The sequence below is a fragment of the Mytilus edulis genome, chromosome 12, assembly GCF_963676685.1.
Source record: "Mytilus edulis chromosome 12, xbMytEdul2.2, whole genome shotgun sequence".
In the NCBI taxonomy this organism is placed as follows: domain Eukaryota; kingdom Metazoa; phylum Mollusca; class Bivalvia; order Mytilida; family Mytilidae; genus Mytilus; species Mytilus edulis.
The window spans coordinates 66,352,048-66,374,709 of NC_092355.1; the positions used below are offsets into that span (position 1 = coordinate 66,352,048).

General features: G+C 32.8%; 1 protein-coding gene across 2 annotated transcripts; it reads left to right on the forward strand.

The window, feature by feature from the left end:
• Window positions 1-2,186: 2,186 nt before the first annotated feature.
• Window positions 2,187-21,949, forward strand: LOC139498954 (adenosine deaminase-like). Of its 2 annotated transcripts, XM_071287547.1 has the most exons (9): window positions 2,187-2,325; window positions 7,589-7,650; window positions 9,229-9,351; window positions 10,011-10,267; window positions 13,228-13,358; window positions 14,244-14,315; window positions 15,415-15,584; window positions 20,785-20,911; window positions 21,747-21,949. In XM_071287547.1, exons 1-9 carry the CDS (start codon window positions 2,305-2,307, stop codon window positions 21,834-21,836), a joined length of 1,053 nt encoding a protein of 350 aa, XP_071143648.1. In that variant the 5' UTR covers window positions 2,187-2,304; the 3' UTR covers window positions 21,837-21,949. The 2 variants fall into 2 exon arrangements, with proteins under 2 accessions (XP_071143648.1, XP_071143649.1); XM_071287548.1 differs by lacking the exon at window positions 20,785-20,911.
• The last annotated feature ends 713 nt before the right edge of the window (window positions 21,950-22,662 follow it).

The window sequence follows — 22,662 nt, forward strand, 5'->3', positions numbered from 1 at the left end:
CAACTAAAGACGACGAAATGAGCAGGGTGTTGTCAGACACAATATACAAACACTTCCAACATGTGAAAGATGCTAACAATGTTTAGCGTGAGACCTTCTAAAATGTTAGTTTTTTTAACGACTGCTCAGTCATTATTATCAGGAAGTATTTTTTTATCAATTCGTCTTGTTTTTGTAAATGTCAATCAACCAGGAAAGTAGATACATGTACGTATTGTTATGCGTTTACTTTTCTACATTGGCTAGAGATATAGGGGGGGGGGGGGTTGAGATCTCACAAACATGTTTAACCCCGCCGCATTTTTGCGCCTGTCCCAAGTCAGGAGCCTCTGGCCTTTGTTAGTCTTGTATTATTTTAATTTTAGTTTCAAGTGTACAATTTGGAAATTAGTATGGCGTTCATTATCACTGAACTAGTATATATTTGTTTAGGAGCCAGCTAAAGGACGCCTCCGGGTGCGGGAATTTCTGTTGGTGACCTTCTGCTGTTGTTTTTTTGTTGTTTTTTTTCTATGGTCGGGTTGTTGTCTCTTTGGCACATTCCCCATTTCCATTCTCAATTTTACATGTAAAAGGAGATTTAGCGGGTGTAGAAAGTACGCCACTCTCCCTTTTTGATTGTTGAAAATATATGATTTTTTATCGTAAAATTGTCAAAAAATATTTCGGCTCGCTACGCTCGGAAGTAATTCTTCGCTTTTTGAGAATTACGCACTTACTGTTTCAGAAATCTATGATCTACCACAATCTAATACAATTATCGTGATAGGGATGTAAAATATAGTACACGTGTTGTATACGAACTATGCAAGTTAACTAAGTATTTCCTATCCTAATTAAGTTTCAACGGGTCAATTATTCTTTCTATCTTTTTATCCAAAAAGATAAGTGAAATTATTGTAGTTTAGAGATAGAAATACAATATAGCCGTGAGCACAGTCAATTGTGCATACGCATTTAAGTAACGTGGGAGAGGTACACAAAGGGTTTTGTCTGCTTAATTTTAACTGCATGTATTCAAATTTGAAAAACTATAATTGATAAGAATTTGATATTAAATTATGTGATCTTTCAGATAATAGTATTAATTCCGATATCATATATACATGTACATGATATATCAAGGTCACGGGAAATATCAAAAACTATTTACCGGGTAAATAAGTTTCCAATAAGTAAACGACAAACACTGTTTTCTTAGATTGTCAATCAAATACGGAACCGAGCAGCAACGTTTTATGAATGTGGAAAGTTAACCGTATGAAACATTTTGTTCAAAAACTTTCTGCTAAAGTTGATTTTCATACTCTCAGAAAATGCATTAATTCATTACGGATCATCACAAGAAAATAAAGTAGGGTCCTACATTAAAATATTATTAAAACTAATGACAGTGGTTACTGTAATTAATTTTTTTTCAATATATATAGATATAATATATGAATATATTAAATTCTTATTGTGTACATTTTCCCCCTGGTTAGAAATATACATTTTAAGAGGGCCCGGAAGGTGATTTACAAAGTAAGGGAAAATGGCAAAAAAATATTGGATAATGAAATGAGAAAATAGGTATACAGAACAAGTAATTATAAGTGCAAAAACATAGGGAGTATTAAACTGTTGAAAATAAAAGAATAAGATTCCGGCAATTTTTGATTTACAGATTTATTTAAGAAATCATCTGTCATCATAAATAGTAAGATCGTTTTATGAGAATTATATATAGAGGAAGTCAGAGTTTACTTTAAAGATAATAAGAAACGTTTTAACAATTCATTGAATACAGATAGTAATTAAGGACCCTTATACATACCCCGGCTCTTATTTGTCATTTTTGAATCGATTTCAAAACCTTTATAAAATAGTTGCAAAGTCCGTTATAACCTTTTTTAGATTGGTTTAATATCTGTGTGTGGGTGTGTTTGTGTGACCGTTTTTCTTTTTATATGAAAACGGCTTCATTCCTCATAATGTATTGTTACATATAACAGAAATTATCATGCTAAAAGATACTGAACGGTTTAACTTTGTGAATAAAATACAAAGTTTACCGTATGAGCTCGATTAACCTTAACAATAATACAAAGAAACTTTAAAGTGTGTATAGATTTCATTTAATTATTGTACAATAATGAATTAAAACATTGAAAAGAATACGGAACTTTAAAGTTAGCGTGTTAAATTTTTATAAAATTTCAAAATCTCTTTTGACACTTTCCCCGTAAAAAAATCACAGCTGATATCAATTGTACACTCACAGATAACAGAATAAATTGATTGTTATCAACCAGGTACACTGAAATGGACAAATTTAAATATAAGGTAAGACCAATGTTTGTTTCATAAATGTAACAAAGTACGTGTAGATTTCGGCATGTGTAATGTATCCTACATTTTGGAGTGCATTTTATATCCACAAATGATCCACATGCTTATACTTTCGCAGACTATGAATGTGAAAGTTCGCTCTATGAAAATATTAAAATAAATGTGTACCCTTCTAATGGAACAGGTGTTTATAAATAAAATAAACACCACGTGGTAAACTTCCGGATGGTTTCGTATTTTATTACCTTCCATGGTGTATTGCTTTACTGATTGATTGACAAAGAAGGGGTCCAATGAGTTGAAAGTCCCTCTTTTATCTTCTGTCTCTTTCTTTTATAAAAATTGTCAAGACTTCCCAAAGGCGCGATCTAGGGGATCCTGCCCCCCCCCCCCTTTTCGTGGGAAAATTTGGTTGATTATATATAGGGAATCACTGAAGCATGACTGGAGCGGGCCCCCTCTTAGGTCAGTCAGCGGGCCTCCCCTTACAAAAAGATCATATATTATTCTATATATATATATATATAGAATGAGTCGCACAGATCGGTTTAAACGGCTCTTGTTTATTTCTATAAATAATTCTATGAACATTTTTTTGTCAATGAATTCCGTCCGAGCCTTTATAATAATCGTTTGAATGTGGAATGCGTCTCAATTTTGCAGGATTATACCGGCACAATGACAAGATGTTGTACATTCAAATATGAAAGTGGGAGTTCATACACGTTAATTGTAAAAATAAATAGATGTGTAATGCCTAATGGTTTGATAAAAATAAATTACTAATATCTAGTAATGTAACACTTCAACCGATTAAATTGTTCTTCCGTCTTTAACAAATGTTTAAGGATGATCAGATATTCGAAATCCTCTGGTTTTATCAATATTGGCCCTCCATAAGCTCTGGTTTTCTTTTCTTGATCTTATAAAATGTTAAATTTTCTTTAAGGCCATTTTGAAAATCTTGTATAATCCTTAACAATGCTTAAAAGATTTGAAAAGAAACATGATTTCAATGTTAAATGCATGAAAAATTCTATTCCCACTATATTTCCAATAGTTTATAGATATCTAAAAAAAAAAGTCGACGACAGGGATCGATGTATTCATTTTTTTTCTGCCTTTTAAGTTTCGTTAATTTTTCACTATCAGATTATAACAGTCCTTAAAGAAGCTTGTATTTCTTGTACAAAGTAGCGAAAATCCTCAATTTAAGGATCTCATTTTTAGATCTAATGAGGATAACTCCGTATTTTGTACCGATGTATATGGTGTATATATATATAAAAAAAAACAGAAGATGTGGTATGATTTCTAATTGACAACTATCCACACGAGACCAAATGAATCAGATATGTACAACTATAGGTCACTGGACAGCCTTCAACAATTAGCAAAGCGGCCAATTCCGCATAGTCAGTCATAAAAGGCCCCGAAATGACAAATGTAAAACGAGAAAACTACCAACGACCTGTAATGTGTGTACAAAAAATGAACGAAGAACAAATATGTAACACATCAATAACGACAACCACTGAATTAAAGGCTCCTGACTTGTGACAGGCACAAACATACATATTGTGTCGGGGTTATACATGTTAGCAGGATCCCAACCCTTCCCCTAACCTGGTTTACAACATAAGAACGAACTACCAAAAAACAGTTGAAAAGGCTTAACTCATCAGATGGATACACATAGAAATACATCTAACAAAAATACAGAGTGTATGCACTGTATAACTTTTATTGCTGTTCGTATATAATATATTAAAGGCTAAATATGAAATTAAATGCAAGCCAACGTATATTACAACCAGCCATATATAGATGTACTAACAGTGCGTTGGTTAATACCTACAGTGATGAATTAAGTACAAAAAGAAGATGTGGTATGATTGATAATGATACATCTCTCCACAAAAGATTAACGTGACACAGTATTTTAAAACAACTATAGGTTACTATGTCTTAGATCGGCTTTACAGACAAATTATTGGCTAGGAGTACAAAAAAATGTGACATAATAATAAAGAAAAGAAATTATAAGGTGCTTAGATATTATGGCTAAAGAATAATGAACAAAAAAATAAAGAAAAGAGAATAAAGGCAAGACGAAAATCCTTAATCTCCAAAGCAGCAGCCACTTCCCCATCCCAATCAAAGCCCCAAGCTATCAACACACCACCTTCAGATTTAGACCCTCAGTGATTTTGATTCGATGCTGATCAATGTATTTGAATGGGGATATATGGTTGTAACCCCAGCCCCCTTTATCCTGGTTGGTAACCCCCATTTTTAAAATGGCTGGATCAGCCGCTCCTGCATGCTTTGTGTTTTTGTCCTACGATATAGGGTAAAATATTTTGCCTAAAAACAGCTTCTTTTGTTTCCATAAAAGACACCAATTATAGCTCACAAAAGGTAATTTACCTTTTAGCTTACGCTTTTATTATTATAAATGCTCTTCATTCCTATGCACTCGAAACTCAGAAATACTGAAAACTAACCTATCCCTCATGAAAGATCTAGTAATACATGAGTTATATAAAATTTATATAATATTTTGAAAAAGTACTTTTTAATTGTTTATGTCATTGACAATATACATGTAGATAGATTTGGACATCGCTTATATTTAGATAATGTCCCCTTTGTGAAGTAGTTGTGTTTTCCATGGTACTGTGTGCATTTTTGTATATCAAAAACTTACCTTGAGAAATTTATATACGTTATATTTGCCAAGTGATAATGAAGTGCGAGGGCATTTGGCATGTATCTTGATATGATTGTCATATTTTTTAAATGACACATTTTGTCTGTTAATTTCCAGTTTATGGATTTGGAAATTGTTCCCACTTGACATGATTAATTTACAATTTTTACACCTTTTGTTAAATTCAAGACCTGTTTGGTTTCAATTTAAACCAAAAGCTATATATATATGTGTAAGACTCTAAAGTGCGATGTTCACGCTAAAGTGCGATGGTCTACGCTAAAGTATGATGGTGTCTCACGCTAAAGTGCGGTGGTTGTTCGTTTGCTAAAGTACAGCTTAGTGGTATGGCACGCTAAAGTGCGATGAACCAAACGGATAATATTATATAAGGCTAAAATGTTAAAGTACATGGATGTTAAAAAACTTCTTTTTGCAAAAGCTAGTAAGCTTAAATATGTAATAGGCTTTATATTTTACCGGTAGTGATTTGAGTGCATGATAAATATACGCTTGAAAACATGTACCTTTATTTAACATACGTTTCTGTTCCATAAAATTCACAATATTTTAATGGGGACCGCAAATTTATTTATAAAACTTCAAATAACGTAAATATTATTTAAATGTATCCGTTTTTCAATAAATGCAGGATACAGGATACGTATACGTATACTATTTTGTATCTATAAAGTAAACTTCAGATACAAGTTCTCCTTCCAGCACCCGAAAAAAACTCACATCTGCTTCAGCCGACAAAGCACGGTTTGGTTTAAACTAATTATTGTCTTGGACACTTGGTTTCTAGCTGCTTGCAATTGGTTTATAAGTTGTAATAAAATTGAGAATGGAAATGGGGAATGTGTCAAAGAGACAACAACCCGACCAAATAAAAAAACAACAGCAGAGGGTCACCAACAGGTCTTCAATGTAGCGAGAAATTCCCGCACCCGGAGGCGTCCTTCAGCTGGCCCCTAAACAAATATATACTATACATATATATTCTAGCTTGTACATTCATAATCCAACAACGTTTCTTACGTCTAAACTTTCGCGGACCATCGCACTTTAGCGTGTGTAAGCATCGCACTTTAGCGTATACCATCGCACTTGAGCGTGACCATCGTACTTTAGCGTCCCCATCGCAATTTAGAGTCATACATATATATATTCAATAAAAATTATCGAACCCCACAAAAATCGGAAATGTTCGAAGTCAACACTCATGAAAGATCTTTTATAATTCAAAACATTGTACCAAGCTCGTTAATGTCAACAAACGCGTAGATTGACGCGGAAACTTTAACACGTATGGTTTTCTTTTATTTTAGAGTTATTTTCAAATTAATTTTGATTTAGCTATTTTTTTATTAAATTCTTTCACTTTTTTTTTTAAATTATCATCTTTTTTTTCACAATTTTGTATGTACTTATAATACATATATATCACTGCCCTTCATAAGGGTGTGCATAGCAATTTTTTTTAGTGATAAGTGCTAGGGCCTTGGCATATAAGTCGTAATTTCAAATTACGCATTTCAAATACAGAGTTTGTCTGTTAATTTCCAGTTAATCGATTTGGAAATTGTCTGAATGAACTGTTGTCTGTATGATCTTTATATTTTTGTTCTTTGCATTTGGTCGGATTTTTGTCTTTTTGACACATGATCTATTAATTTCCATTCTCAATTTAATTCTTAAATTAAAGCTCCATGGACATGGTTTACTTCGTTTTTTTTTTTTTGTTAATGTATTTTTATTGCAACCAATATATTTCGGTCACAATAACTCTGGTTGTTCTTGTTAAAGTCTTACAGTTTTTGATTGCAATGCAACTCTATCTGTCATGGCTTATTCTAGTTTTTCTTGTTAAAGTCTTTTTGTTTGCAATGCAACTCTTTCTGTCATGGTTTACTCTAGTTTTTCTTGTTAAAGCCTGTTCGATTGCAAATCAACTCTTTCGGTCCTGGATTTCTCTAGTTGTTCTTGTAAAAGCCTGTTTGATTGCAATGCAACTATCGCGGTCATGGCTAAAACTAGTTGTTCTTGTTAAAGCCTGTTCGATTGCAATGCTTCTCTCTCGGTCATTTCCTACTCTGGTTGGTCTCGTTGTGGCGTGTTGGTTGTAACAGTGTTAATCCTCAGGTTATGGCTACATTGGTTGTTATGTTGAGGCCTGCTTACATTTGATGCAGCTCTTTTGGTCATGGTTTACTTGTGTTGTTGGTATTGTTGCCTGTATAGTTTTGTTACGCTGTTGGTTTATTTTAAGGCCACAGTTAAAAATATTTTGGTTTGCCCAAACCCTACCCAAAGGTTGAGACAGTGGGTAGGTAGGAAGGCATTTTCTTTTAAAAACAAATAAATTGAAGTATCAGATGTTTATTAGTCTTCATGCCTATTTGATTAAAAAAAACCTTCTTTAAATCAGGACAATAAAAGAATTTGAGTAGGCAGCTTTTTTTGGGGGTAGGTAGCTTTTGGGCATCAAACCTATTATTTATTATGGCCTAATCTAATAGTATTTTACAATTTTATTTCCAGGTTGAGCTACATGTCCATCTGGATGGAGCCGTACGACCACAAACAGTATTAGATATAGCAAAGTAATGTATTATATATGTATTATCGCAGCTTAATACTGCAGCTAAACTATTGTTTGTTGCCTTTAGGGCTACAGTAAACACACAATCTTTTTTTTTTTTGCCTAACAAAGGAATATTTGTACAATGTCGATTTCATGTCACGTCAAATTTAGAGTACTTAGTCTAGTTCATGTAAATAATAAAATGATACAAATTAGCTAACACAGAATTAATGCACAGTCATGGGCAATAGATACGTATACACTTTGATTTACAAGCGTTAAAACAAAATGAAAAAAAATAAGATACTTAACTCTTAAAGGGCGTTGTTGAGCGGTAATATATCGTAGATCTACTGAGTGATATCTAAGTTTCAAAGAATACATGTATGTAGTACTAGTGTACACAGTTAGCGCTTTGTTCATTGTCCATATTCTATCATCACAAAATAACCTACGATAGTAGAAGGGCAGTATGTTTTCTGGTCTGTGCGTTCTTCTGTTCGTTCGTCTGTTCGTTCGTCTGTTCGTCCGTCCGTCTGTCCCGCTTCAGGTTAAAGTTTTTGGTCAAGGTAGTTATTGATGAAGGAGAAGTCCAATCAACTTGAAACTTAGTACACATGTTCCTTATGATATAATCTTTCTAATTTTAAGCCAAATTAGACTTTTGACCCCAATTTCACGGTCCACTGAACATAGAAAATGAAAGTGCGCGTTTCAGGTTAAAGTTTTCGGTCACGGTATTTTTTTATGAAGTTGAAGTCCAATCAACTTGAAACTTAGCAAACATGTTACCTATGGTATGATCTTTCTAATTTTAATTCCAAATTAGATTTTTTACCCAATTTCATGGTCCATTGAACATAGAAAATGATCCGTGTACTTTGGACACATTGTTGTTCGTTATGGATCCTTTCCCTGTTCTGAGTTCTAGATTCACTGTACGGTTAGGCTATATTAGGTTTGTTTTAAGTAAGGGTTATGTTTAAACAGGCACAGTTTTCTCACGTGAATTTCACAGGAATATCACGTAAAATTCACGCGAAAGTACGTTTGAAATGCGCGTCAATTTCACGTGAGATTCTCATTCATTTAGATTCACGATAAATTCATATGAGTGACATTTCCCTATGTAATGTATGTAAAGTTTAGGAATAGTCTTAATGTTTGGAAGATTTAAATTTATACATGTATTATCATCTCTATTATTGCTAACCATTCCAAAAGACTTATTTTGATGAAGTATTATATACGCTTGGATTTATTTAGCCTTATATGGTTAGGACCTCTCTAAAGTAAATATTGACCACATGTAATTTATAGCAGAGTTGCACTACTCATGCACTTGAGAGAATAACGAACACTGAAATATTTGCCACTGGTAATTAAGGAACAAATAATCACTTATACTATATCAAATTATTCCCGTTTAACCTGATTGCTCATGTTTGTAAAAAATGTATACAATGTAGCGATTATTAAACTAAATGAATATTTTGTTAAGAGTGCTACTATGATTTAGGTTTAAAGCATTCGCATACTGTGGTTGTCAAATTCCATCATAATATATAGTACCCTTAACACTGAACGTTTATTTCAGATCTCGAGAAATTCACATGCACCACGAGAATATAGAGGAATTCAAACGAGATGTTGTTCTATATGAACGATCAACATTAGAAGCTTTGTTAAACTGTTTTAGAGTATTTATGCCAGTGATAGCGTATGTTTATGTTTGTCAATAGTTAATTCATACAACATTATGTTCACTAACAAACACATACAGACGCACATACACTTGTTATCATACAAAATAGATGTACTACATTATATAAGAGAAAATAAAAAGATATATAATTGAAGTAAAAAAATTATCATAATTATAAAAAAGTTGCTCGATCAAATTAATTCAAATTTAATTATACATGTACGCCTTATATTTTGAGATTTGACACAAGTGGCTAAAAAAAGTCAATTATTTCGAATGCATGCAACCCTGACATTTTAACGTTCTGACGTTCTTTTTAAATCCTTACATTGAATGCTTTCAAAAATATTTTCTATCTGATCTTCCAGTGTGTTTAACGTTGTCACACCAACATCATACTAAAAAGAAAAAAAGCTTAATCTATACTCGATACTCGTACGTCCTTACCAATTTCTAAAACCTCGTAAAAAACAGTAGATTTTATTTATGATTATCATTTCTAAAGGACAAAACAAAATAGGTATGTTTAAGATTATCAAAACAAATAAGAGTAATGTGAAACCCATAACTAATAAAACAAAGTAATGTTCAAAGGTCTTGTAGTTCCTACAAAATCCTGCATTGCAATTACCGTTTTGCCTTTCATTATCTTATGTTCTTGTTAAATTTCACAGGGGATGTAGAGACGCTATCTACAGGATTGCGTATGAATTTTGTGAAGATAGTGCCAAACATAATATAAAATATGTTGAGACTAGATATTGTCCACATTTGCTGGCTAATACAGCTGAGAAACGAGAATTCGCCATTAAACGTGGAGATATTTCGCCACGTGATGTTGTAGATATCGTTTGCACTGCTTTAGAAAAGGGATCAAAGGATTTTAATATTACTGTTAAGAGCATTTTGTGCAGCATGACACACAGACCAGGTATGTCTAGATTTTTTTAACGCCACTTTTAATCACCGCTTTTGGGCTATTTCGTGGCGCCCAGTTTTTTATTGGTAGAGGAATCCAGAGTGCACGGAGATAACTTCCGACCTTCGATAGGAAAACTGACTATACCAGTCAACAAGTATTAGCCTTTCAAAAAGGGCTAGTCATCTCTTAGCTGATTAAAATGGAAAGTGCTCTCGCTTTGTAGATTAATTCATTTACTAGAATAGCCACGTGCATCGGTTTGTAGATTAATTCATTTACTAGAATAGCCACGTGCATCGCTTTGTAGATTAAGTCATTTACTAGAATAGCCACGTGCATCAATCAACAAAGTTTACCACACACATGAGGTCACACGTTATGAAATAGTAAATATCATTTAACGTTGTTGTTTACTAAACTCCAGAAGATTCGGCTATTCATAGTTAAAAGTTACATGTGTACCAATATTATGAATATGCATGATTAATGACAAGGCAAAATCTAATTGCTAAAATAGAGAGGACAAATCCTATACTCAACGGGATTGAAGGACATTTACTAGGTTTGGATTGTCCTAACCAATCAATAAACTTTGATTATTCACGTCTCGTAATATCTTCCAATCAGGTTGTAAGAAGCATTCACGCACTGACTGTCCATCGTTCAATTCTTAATATCGTCTCCTAGGAATCGAGGGAACCAGCGCGAGTGTGGTTCGAACCCACAACCTCAGTGTTGACTGGCTAGTGATTACAGTAGATTACGTAAACCACTTGGCCACCGAGGCCTACACAATGTGAAGCTAAACATTTTAAAAGTAGAAGGAGTAAGCTCCGTGTTGAAGATTTTGACCTATAATGGGTGATTTTTACAAGTTGTGCGGTGGATGAGAGAGTGTCTCATTGGCACTCATACCACATCATCTTTTATCTATTTGATAAAAGTGAATATAGAATTATAGAAGAACATTTTTAAGAAACGCAATTTTCCTTAAAATTTTATTATGATATAAAGGAAGCTAAATATTTCCTTTAAATATCAGTTTTAAATTCAAACTCGACATAATTATGCAAGAAATGTAAATGTTTCTAAAATTGGTATTTACCACCGGACGTTGAAGAAAAGTCACCAATCTACTAAAGCCGGATATTGAAACGGTGTACCTTTATTTCATTTTGGTCGTTATAGCGACATAGAAAAGGAATAACACATTAGATCTGCAAACTCGTTTATACGACTTAGCTTGTAATGGGCCATTCCAGTTAATATCTGCTAAAGGGGGATGGATGGTCCTTTCTGAGGGGTGTAAAATTTATATATCTTAGGGGTAAAATTTTTGTTTTTTTCATCTGACACGTACACTTATACGCAAAAATTTCTGAGGGTCTTGCAGCAGTAAATTATTTAAAATAATTACATCTTAGGGGTTACAAAAAATACCTATTTCAGATCTTAGGGGTGCTTTGGAATGTAGACAGTTTCGTATCATGCATTATCTGGTATTGTATTTAAAAATTCTGATGGGTACAATCCTTGCAGTAAAAAATTCTGATAGGTCAATTTTTCCCATGAAAGCCCATCCACCCAATATGAACAGAAACTCTACATCTGATAGGTCTTAATTTATAGATCTGATGGGTAGTTTTTCATGATGTTTTGTTCTGATAGGTATGAAAAAAAATCTCCCCATCCATCCCCACCTGTCAGAAATTAACTGGAATGGCCCAATGTACTTGCTATACATGTAACGACTTAGCTTGTAATGTACTCGTTATACATGTAACGACTAAGCTTGTATTGTACTTGTTATACATGTAACGACTAAGCTTGTAGTTTACTTGTTTATACATGTAACGACTAAGCTTGTAATGTACTTGCTATACATGTAACGACTAAGCTTGTAATGTACTTGTTATACATGTAACGACTTAGCTTGTAGTTTACTTGTTATACATGTAACGACTAAGCTTGTATTGTACTTGTTATACATGTAACGACTAAGCTTGTATTGTACTTGTTATACATGTAACGACTAAGCTTGTAGTGTACTCGTTATACATGTAACGACTAAGCTTGTAGTGTACTCGTTATACATGTAACGACTAAGCTTGTAATGTACTCGTTATACATGTAACGACTAAGCTTGTAATGTACTCGTTATACATGTAACGACTAAGCTTGTATTGTACTCGTTATACATGTAACGACTTAGCTTGTATTGTACTCGTTATACATGTAACGACTTAGCTTGTAGTGTACTCGTTATACATGTAACGACTAAGCTTGTAGTGTACTTGTTATACATGTAACGACTAAGCTTGTATTGTACTTGTTATACATGTAACGACTAAGCTTGTATTGTACTTGTTATACATGTAACGACTAAGCTTGTATTGTACTTGTTATACATGTAACGACTAAGCTTGTAGTGTACTTGTTATACATGTAACGACTTAGCTTGTAGTTTACTTGTTATAACGACTTAGCTAACAAAATACTCAGCCAGCGTCTACTTCAAATGAAAGACTGACGAACGATGTGTATTTAGACATGGACAATATTTCGAACTTTAAAAAAAAAGTACTATATTAACCGGACTGTGTAAAACGTTTCAATATCTGCATAAGATTGTCAGTGCATGACGTTTGAATATTTAAACAAAAACATTACCTTCAAAATAGTTTATATCAAGTTATAATAAACTTAGAAATGTTTATAATGATAACAGATATTATTAAAACTAAATAGGTTTAGCATGTATAATAATAGTTATCAAAGGTACCAGGATTATAATTTAATACGCAAGACGCGCTTTCGTCTACATAGACTCGTCAATGACGCTCAGATCAAAATAGTTATAAAGCTTAACAAGTACAACGTTGAAGAGCATTAAAACTCGCTTTATTATTTGAAAAAATAAACTGTGTTCTGTGTTCTATGAGTTAATATATAATTGTTTATATATACAGAATGGTCAATGGAAATAGTAGAGTTGTGTAAGGAGTTTAAATCGCGTGGTGTAGTGGCGATTGACATAGCTGGGGACGACTTTGAACCAGGCGTTGAACCAAATGAATGTCTACACAAACAAGCATTTAAGGTATTAATTCTAAATAAAGATAAAATAGGTAAATTCTTCCAAAGGCCCATAATTTTACAATATACTCTTTGGTATAGTCATTTTTAGAGTTAGTCCCCTTAAATGCTAATTTTCAATATGTTGCCTTATGTCTAGATAACTATAAAAAAAAAAAAAAAAAATTGAAAACGAAAAATTATCAGCAGGATAAGATATACAAATATAAAAAAGAAGATGTGGTATGATTGCCAATGAGACAACTATCCACAGTAGACCAAAATGACACAGACATTAACAACTATAGGTCACCGTACGGCCTTCAACAATGAGCAAAGCCCATACCGCATAGTCAGCTATAACAGGCCCCGATAAGATAATGTACAACAATTCTAACGAGAAAACTAACGGCCTTATTTATATAGAAAAAAATGAACGAAAAACAAATATGTAACACATAAACAAACGACAACCACTGAATTACAGGCTCCTGACTTGGGACAAGCACATACATAAATAATGTGGCGGGGTTAAACATGTTAGCGGGACCCCAACTCTCCCCCTAACCTGTGACAGTGGTATAAATCGACATAAGACTGAAATTGATAAAGTTATTCTCTTTTAATGAAGATTTCTACTATAAGGTGATGCAAGTGAGCGACATACACTCTAAAGAGCCTTAGTTGACTCTATTCTAATACATTTTGTAAGACTAGTAATGATTATTTTTTATTCAATCGGGTTCTATGGCGTTTACCATAAAGCTTGAAAAAATGACAATCCATGCTTATCCCCAATTTCAACATTTTTTTATATCGATCTATTTTACAATGCACTATAAGGAATGAGTCATACTAATCTAGTTGTACAGCTTTTTAACAAAGTCTTTTGTTTGTTGTATTTTTAAAGGTTGCGTTCGACGAAGGTATCCATAGAACAGTCCACGCTGGTGAAAATGGACCAGCTGAAGGTGTTAAAGAGGTTTGTTATGTATTAAATAGCATGAATAGTTCATACAATGTTTACATAAAGTTACAGAAATGAACATTCATGTATATGAATGAATAGAAAGGCAATGAAAACAATTTGACATTTGACCAAAACGAAGGAATTTATTTTGATATATTAGGGTAAAGATGATTTTATATGTCATGTATGTAGGATAGTTATGAGCTAGAATTGTCTAAAATTGAAGACCAAACTAAAATAATGTGCTACGAGTATAAGAATGAAAAAAAGATAATGGGCAAAAAAGTTTTAAAGCTACATATAAAATTGTTATTTGGATGGAGAGTTGTCTCATTAGCACTCACACCACATCTTCCTAAATCTATATACATGATATACAAGGAGAACAAAGAAATCAAGACTCAACATTTGGACCCTTGTATATCATAGAACCAGTACCACAGTTAAAATCCCAAAGAAGCCACCAGTACCATAGTTAAAATCCAATCGAAGCCACCAGTACCACAGTTAAAATCCCACCGAAGCCACCAGTACCACAGTTAAAATCCAATCGAAGCCACAAGTACCACAGTTAAAAAAACAAAATGTTTACCAGATTAATAAACTGAACATTGAATGTCTTTAATTCAAGACATTCATTTTGAATATTAAGAAAAGAAGATTTGAGCTTTCATTTATGAATGAAACATCAGCCAACTAGAAGCGATCTATGAATACACATACGTTAGATGAATCTACTTCATATTTATCTGACCGCCTCAGTTGTCTTGTGGTAGCGTGTTCGCTTCGAGTGCGAGAGGTCGTGGGTTCGGACCATAGCTGGGTGAAACCAAAGACTTTAAAATTGGTATTTGCTGCTCCTCCGCTAATCACGCGGCATTATGGAGTAAGAACCTCAGAATCACAATAATGGTTCCGGGTAAAGTGAAATGTCTGCCCGCAAGCACGTTACAAATCCGACTGAGTTTGTCGGTCTCATACAAAGCAGCGTTAATATTCATGGGGTCATTCATATTTCATTAACATGTTCTCGTCCTGAATATGCATATTAATTTGCCGCTGACCGTTAAGCAGCCATTATCATCATGATATTTACAAATTGATATTTTAGGCATTAGAACATATGTATGCAGAACGAATTGGACACGGATATCATGTTGTAGATGATGACAATTTGTATCAACAATGTATAAAAGATCAAGTTCACTTTGAAGTTTGTCCGTTTTCCAGTATAAGAACAGGTTCTGTGTCCGAAGACTTAAAAAAACATCCACTTCTAAGGTAAATTATTTTGATATTTATGAATATGTATTTTTGTATACTGCATCGATGTCATTTCATAATCTGATGCGTTTGTAATGCTCGCATGACGAAATCTATTTAATACAATATCAAAGGCGTGTACAAACCAGATAGAATGTGCAGGTTTGATTGAACTAATCCGAAGATCAACAGTGATGAGGGTTGGAACCCCCCCTTTTTTTGGCCGATCAATGCATTTGAATGGGGACATATAGTTGTAACACCCCTTTGTCCTGGGTTGGGAACCCCCCTTTTTAAAATGGCTGGATCCGCCCCTGGTTACGTCTGCTTAATTTCTGGTTGAAACTTTAACATCCAAATTATGGTACCTTCACAAGGATCTTAAGGCATGTACAGTGTAAAAAACAAAATACAAATTATGTTACACTGCAACAAACGACAACCATTGAATTACTGGCTCTTGACTTCGGATAGGCACATTTAGAATGTGAATGTAATGTGGTTAAAATAAGGTTATCTAATTAAGACACGTAATCACAAGTGTAACCACAGATCAGAGCACATTTTTGTTTTGACATCTACGAATGTCGACTTCATTTTCAATCTCAAAACTTCGTATCTTGCATCAAAATTTTTAGGCAACAGTAAAATGCCAACGTGTCTTAAGGGCAAGAGGAACTTTTGACCCTTTCGGAGAATTTAACTCGTGTTTCTCTTCTCTTGCTTTTCTTGGTAAGGTTCGTTTTGTTTTATCTCAGACACGGAAATCAAACTCGTTCAAATTCATACTATGAAGCACTTCACACAACATTGATTTATAAATTGTTGCAAAGCATTACATGTATATGCCGGAACGGATATAATCCTAGATTTGTCAGTTTTCTTACCGAAGGACGATGGTTTTTGTTGTTTACTCTGGATTCATTGACCAATAAAAACTGTCCATCATGATGTAGCATGCTGAAAGTTTCGTTAAACAACAACAATTATTCAATTAATGCATAGAACCAATTGAATGTAGTTGTCATTTTGAAACATTTTGTTGGCCTTTGGGTGTATTTTTCTGTTATTAGGATTGATGTATTGTATATACCAGAATGTCCGTTTAAAAAGATAGTTGTTGACCTTTTTATGGTAACGTTTCTTCGACTACATCTCCAATATGTCAGTATTTTTAGTCGCAGTGTCATGTTATATGCTAATGCAACACCGTTTGTAACGTTCTTTTTGATTGGATAACGTCGCAAATGTTCATAGCGTCAGTAAATTGATACTTTAAAAAGCACGTGCAAGCGCAGACGGCGTATGAAAATTTTTAAATGAATGTTTTGATGTTGTTTTCTATCAGTTTTATTATACTGGAGATAACAATAATGTTTACGTGTCTTCGACTACTTCTTCAATATTTCAGTATGTTAATCGCAGTGTAAAGAGATAATACATTAGATGTTAAAATGTATCTCTGTTTGAAAGAGGTTTAAGTTCGAATTATAATTTATTTAGTTAAAAAAAATATATGTGTGGTTCCTTCTTTTAAGTTTGATAATAGCCTTCCCTAAATATTTTTTTTCATTTAACATTAAAGTTCATGACCCCTTCTGTGGCCATTTTTGTACAAACTTTTTAAACTTCAATTGTATCAAAACTACAGATATAATGAATAATAGAGATGGGCCATTTTGTACATATACCAAGGGGAAACAGAGCAGAGCATTATTATTAATTGTTTCATTGCATTTAATAGAAAAAGAGTACTTTGTGGCAAATAAACCAAGATTTTTATAGAAAATCCACAGCCTTTAATACAGAAATTTTTTATATAAAATTTCAAACATAGATTACTCACTTGCTTTTCTATAATGTGCTAGTGCTTATTTTTTACAAAAAATTCTAACCAACCTGTAAATTCCAAAATACCTCGTGCTGAGTCACAAAAGTCGAACGCACACTAAAAGGTGTACTTGATTTGTTCCATATTTTTTTTTTTAGCCAATAACTACATTATTAAAGTTGTTTTAAGGAAATCAATGCTAGCACTGCATGCACTAATCCTATATCTATCAGTCATCAAATTGCCAAATATGAGAGTACAAGGATAAAGGCTGTGGATTTTCTATAAAATTTCCATATGCTTAGCATTGAATCAACACAAAGGTACATAATCCTTAAGCACTATTAAAGTCTGCGTGTTGCTTTCGTAGACTCAATGTAAAAAAAAATATAAAATAAAATAAAAAAATCCCTACCTACCTACCCTAATTATTTTAGATGTCACTTGAATTCTGCTAACTCATGTTGTTTAATCATTTTTTATAACGTGTTATATTGTTCTGTTATTTGTCTTTTTTCTATTAATTGTTTATCATCTTTTATAACGTATTTATATTGTTCTGTTATTTGTCTTTGTTCTATTATTCATATTACTTTTACTATTTGGTCTGTTTCGGTGATATTCATTTCACGTGGCTTGGTACTTATACATCCCGTCAAAGTCTTGTTTGTATTATCTTTCATTTTTGCCTGTGTGTTTTGTACGTGTGACTTTTTGTGTTTCTTTGGTACATATGACGTGGGTCTGTACTTTTAAACCTCCCGCCATTATGTTATTGTGCTATCATCTTTGAAGGTAAATCCAGAAAAGCGCTTCGGACGCAAGAAATTAATAACGTGTTGTTTTCAATATTTTATAACGTATTTATATTGTTCTGTTATTTGTCTTTGTTCTATTATTAATATTACTTTTACTATTTGGTCTGTTTCGGTGATATCCATTTCACGTGGCTCGGTACTTATACATCCCGTTAATGTGTTGTTTGTATTATCTTTCATTTTTGCTGGTGTGTTTTGTACTAGTGACTTTTTGTGTTTCTTTGGTACATATGACATGGGTCTGTACTTTTAAACCTCCTGCCATTATGTTATTGTTCTATCATAATGCCATGATTATGTATAATTGTTCTATTATAATTTTGAAAATACTTTGAACGAAAAAATTATTTTATATCTCTTCCTCTGTGAAGTTTACATTCTGACGTCAAACACGCGATTCTACACTAGAGATGATATGAACCTTGCCATTTAGTCACATGACTTCAAATATTTCAACCCTTAATGAGTTGAATTACAATACATATATAAGTAAGCAGTTACTGTGGTTGTTAAATTTGATAAATGCTTTGTTGTGCTTCTTTATTAAATATTTGTTTGTTTTTATTCTAATTAAGATTGTTACACTGTGATGACTGCTTTACCCTTTTAAGACACTGTTACCTATTATGTTTTATTCGCGCATCGTTGTAAAATATAACGCTATTTTGGGAGGTTAATGCGCCATTGATTAGTAACTTTCCGTTTTGAATTTTCCTCGGAGTTTAGTCTTTTTGAGATTTTACCTTTTTTTAACTGGAACCACACTCTCTATTTTGTGTATTATATATATACCTTGTTTTGGTATTTCAGAAAAGTTTCTGCATTGCTATTTTTCTCGGTTTAGTAATTTATTAAATAGTTAGAATTCTCTTGACCTTAACGTTCACAGTTAGATTAGTTATGTTGGTGACATACATAATTTGACATACTGACCTATCACTAAATTAATTCCAATTTCAAAATTTCGAAATTACCATAAGTTTGAAAAAAAAATATTTAAATTATATGACCATGATTTTGTGTGTGCGTCATTAAATTGAAAAGGCATTTTTAGAATGAAACAACCTTTATTATGCCCCACCTTCGATAGTAGAGGGGCATTATGTTTCGGTTCGTTCGTCATTCCGTCTGTCCCGCTTCAGGTTAAAGTGTTTGGTCAAGGTAGTTTTTGTTGAAGTTGAAGTCCAATCAACTTGAAACTTAGTACACATGTTCCCGATGATATGATTGTTCTAATTTTAATGCCAAATTAAAGTTTTGACCCTAATTTTATGGTCCACCAAATATAGAAAAAGATAGTGCGAAGATCAGGTTAAAGTTTTGGTAAAAGTTTTTGGTCAAGGTAGTTTTTGATGAAGTTGAAGTCACATCAACTTGAAACTTAGTACACATGTTCTCTATGATATTTTCTTTCTAGTTTCAGTTTCAAATTTAAGTTTTGATCCAAATTTCACGGTCCACTAAACATGAAAAGTGATAGTGCGAGTAGGGCATCCGTGTACTATGAACATATTCTTGGTTTTTTTTGTCATTGAATTGTAAGGACATTTTCTAAATAAGACTACCTTGGTTTATTTGATGTGTCATTGAATGGAAATAAACTCATCATAGATACCAGGATTGATTTTTTTTATTTATGCCAAACGCGCGTTTCGTTTACAAAAGACTCATCAGTAAAGCTTGAATAGAAAGACTTTTATTTTTAAATTATTCAATCTCTGTTTTATTTTAAATGTGTCACTGAATGGAAAAGGCATTTTTTTTTAAATTATACTTCCTTAACTTTTTTTAGTGTGAGGTTGTAATAAACATGTAATTGTTAAATACACAACCATGATTTTTTTAAATGCAGAAGACATTTAAAAAAAAGGATATTATATTTTTAATAAGGCCACACTTAAAAATATTTTGATTTGCACAAACCCTACCAAACATTGAAACAGTGGGTATGAAGGTACGCATTTTCTTTTTGTTTTAGTTTGGCAAAGAGAAATTTAAGTATCAGTTTATTATTTATTAGTCTTCATGCCTATATTGAATAAAAAAAAACATTTTCACATCAGGACACTAAAAGATTTTGGGTAGGCAGCTATATTCTGGGTAGGTAGGGTTAGGGTTAAACAACCATATTCTTTTTTTACGACCCAATCAGAATTCCCTTGACCTTAATGTTCACAGATTGATTGACTCATCTGTTGATGACATAGATATTTGAAATACAGACCTTCTCATTTCAATAAATACAAATATCAAAAGTTCTCAAGTGTCAAACTGTGAAATAGACATGGTTTAAAAAACACGACCTGGAAATTTTGTATGTGTCATTGAATTGAATAGGCACCGCTTAAATAACACAACCTTGAATTTAATTTTTTATGTGTCATTGAATTGAAAGGTCATCGCTTAAATAATAAAACTATGACTCTCTTACTGTGTCATTAAATTGAACAGGCATTGCTTAAGTCAAACAACCAACCTTTATTTCCCTGGTCCTTGAATTGAAATAGACATGGTTTAATCAATTGTTAATAATTGATGACTATACTTAAATCGATGACTCTCTGTATAGGTTTGTCAAAGATGGCGCTAACTATTCTATCAACACAGATGATCCGGTTGTTCTTGACAACAACCTAGATGATGATTACCTTAAATGTAAAGACATTGGGCTAACAGACGAACAAATTATACAATCGGTTAGTATTATTTATATCGTCCCATATTTTTTTTTATTAGAGGTTCATGCTCTTAAAACCAAAACGTCAATACAAATGGAAAAATAAAATGAGAATGGAAATTGTGAATGTGTCGGAGAAAAAAAATGACCTTAGAGCAGAAATATCCGAAGGGCACTAAAGTGTCTTCAGGACAGTGAGAAAATTTTGCACCTTCTCGAGCTACAGCTTTCCCTTAAACAAGATTTATAATAGGCCAAAAGTTCCTGACTTGGAACGGTAGAAAACAAATACGACGGGGCTAAACATGTGATGAGATCATAACCCTTCTATACCTTTAGCGAATTGGATAGAACACACACACACAAAAATACGCATACTTAAACTCGGTTAAAGGTAGTCAGAGTCAGAACAGTTTTAACAGGTGTAATGTCAAACAAATTAAACGTCAAAACAATTAAAATGTTATTGGAGGTGAACGGTCAGACAAATACATCATCCCTACAAATCAAAATAAATAGAAGGTCACAGCAAATCCAAGGAAAAACAAAACGTAGCTACAAGTCAAAAGTAATAAAGGGTCACGGTCAAACAAGTAAAACGCAGAATACAAGATTATCGGACAAACAAATGATTGTTTACGAAGAACCAACACATTAAACTTAAACAGATCGAATGATTATAGCAAGTTCTAAAAAAGAGTAAACAAATCTTGACTCAAATTTAACATCTTTGTTATTTTGCTGGTAAAAAGACAATCTCAATATATATATAAGTGTCACCAAATGATAAGAATTGACAAAATATTTTCAAAATTTCTATTTTCTGTTTTCAAATGTTATTCCTTATTTTTCAGATATTTAATGCGGCACGTGCAAGTTTTGCATCAGACTCGGAAAAGACCCAAATATTGAAAGATCTTACATTGGTTTATGGAGAACATTAGGTATAGGAACGAAATTTTCTGATGAAAAGAACAAACGTTGCCATTTATTATAATTATTAATATTCATTTACTACACAATTTCTTATGAAAGCATATTAAACAGTTTTCTACAATTATCTTTTTCTTTTCATCATGTTGAAATCGTTTAAAAAATTTAAAAAAAAAACATTTTAAACTTCAAATAAGTCCATCAAATTTCAAACAATGAAAATTAATATCCATAGATGTTAAAAACAAATGGCAAGGTATTTTTAACAGATACATCATGTTAAGGAGTGGTATTTGCGAAAAAATACCAGTTGAGGGACTGTTCGAGCCGTAAGTCGAAAGGAAATTCATTCTCAAGACTAGTATTTTTTTTTTACAAATTCCCATTTAGAACATGCTATATCTGTTTAATTACACCGAATGTCAACGTTCAAAAACGCATTGATGATCGTGACGTTACAAGGGTCCAGTCGAATAGAGTATTTTTTGGCATATACCACGACAGAAATGGTAAAAAAGGCATATCCTTTTTGCATATACCCTGGCAACGTTAAAAAATGAACGATATTTATTTGATAACAGTATTGGTTAAAAATACACTGGCTATCAACCAATCGAAATCCAGGATTCTTACATAATGTGTAATTATGAAAATAAAATTGCCGATGCGAACACATAATAAAAATAGTCATTGAGTTTCGTAAAATACCATCATGCGTCATGTACATGTGGGAACAGTTATAAATTAAGACGAATTATTACATATGAAACCACTGCAATATTTACAGAAATAAAAGGACAAAAAAATGTAAACAACTATAGGTTTCCGTACAGAATC

Coding starts and splice junctions, on each gene's coding strand:
- LOC139498954 (XM_071287547.1), top strand. CDS start 2,305: ATGGACAAATTTAAATATAAG. Junction 10,268..13,227: donor CAGCATGACACACAGACCAG/GTATGTCTAGAT, acceptor TTATATATACAG/AATGGTCAATGGAAATAGTA. Junction 13,359..14,243: donor TACACAAACAAGCATTTAAG/GTATTAATTCTA, acceptor GTATTTTTAAAG/GTTGCGTTCGACGAAGGTAT.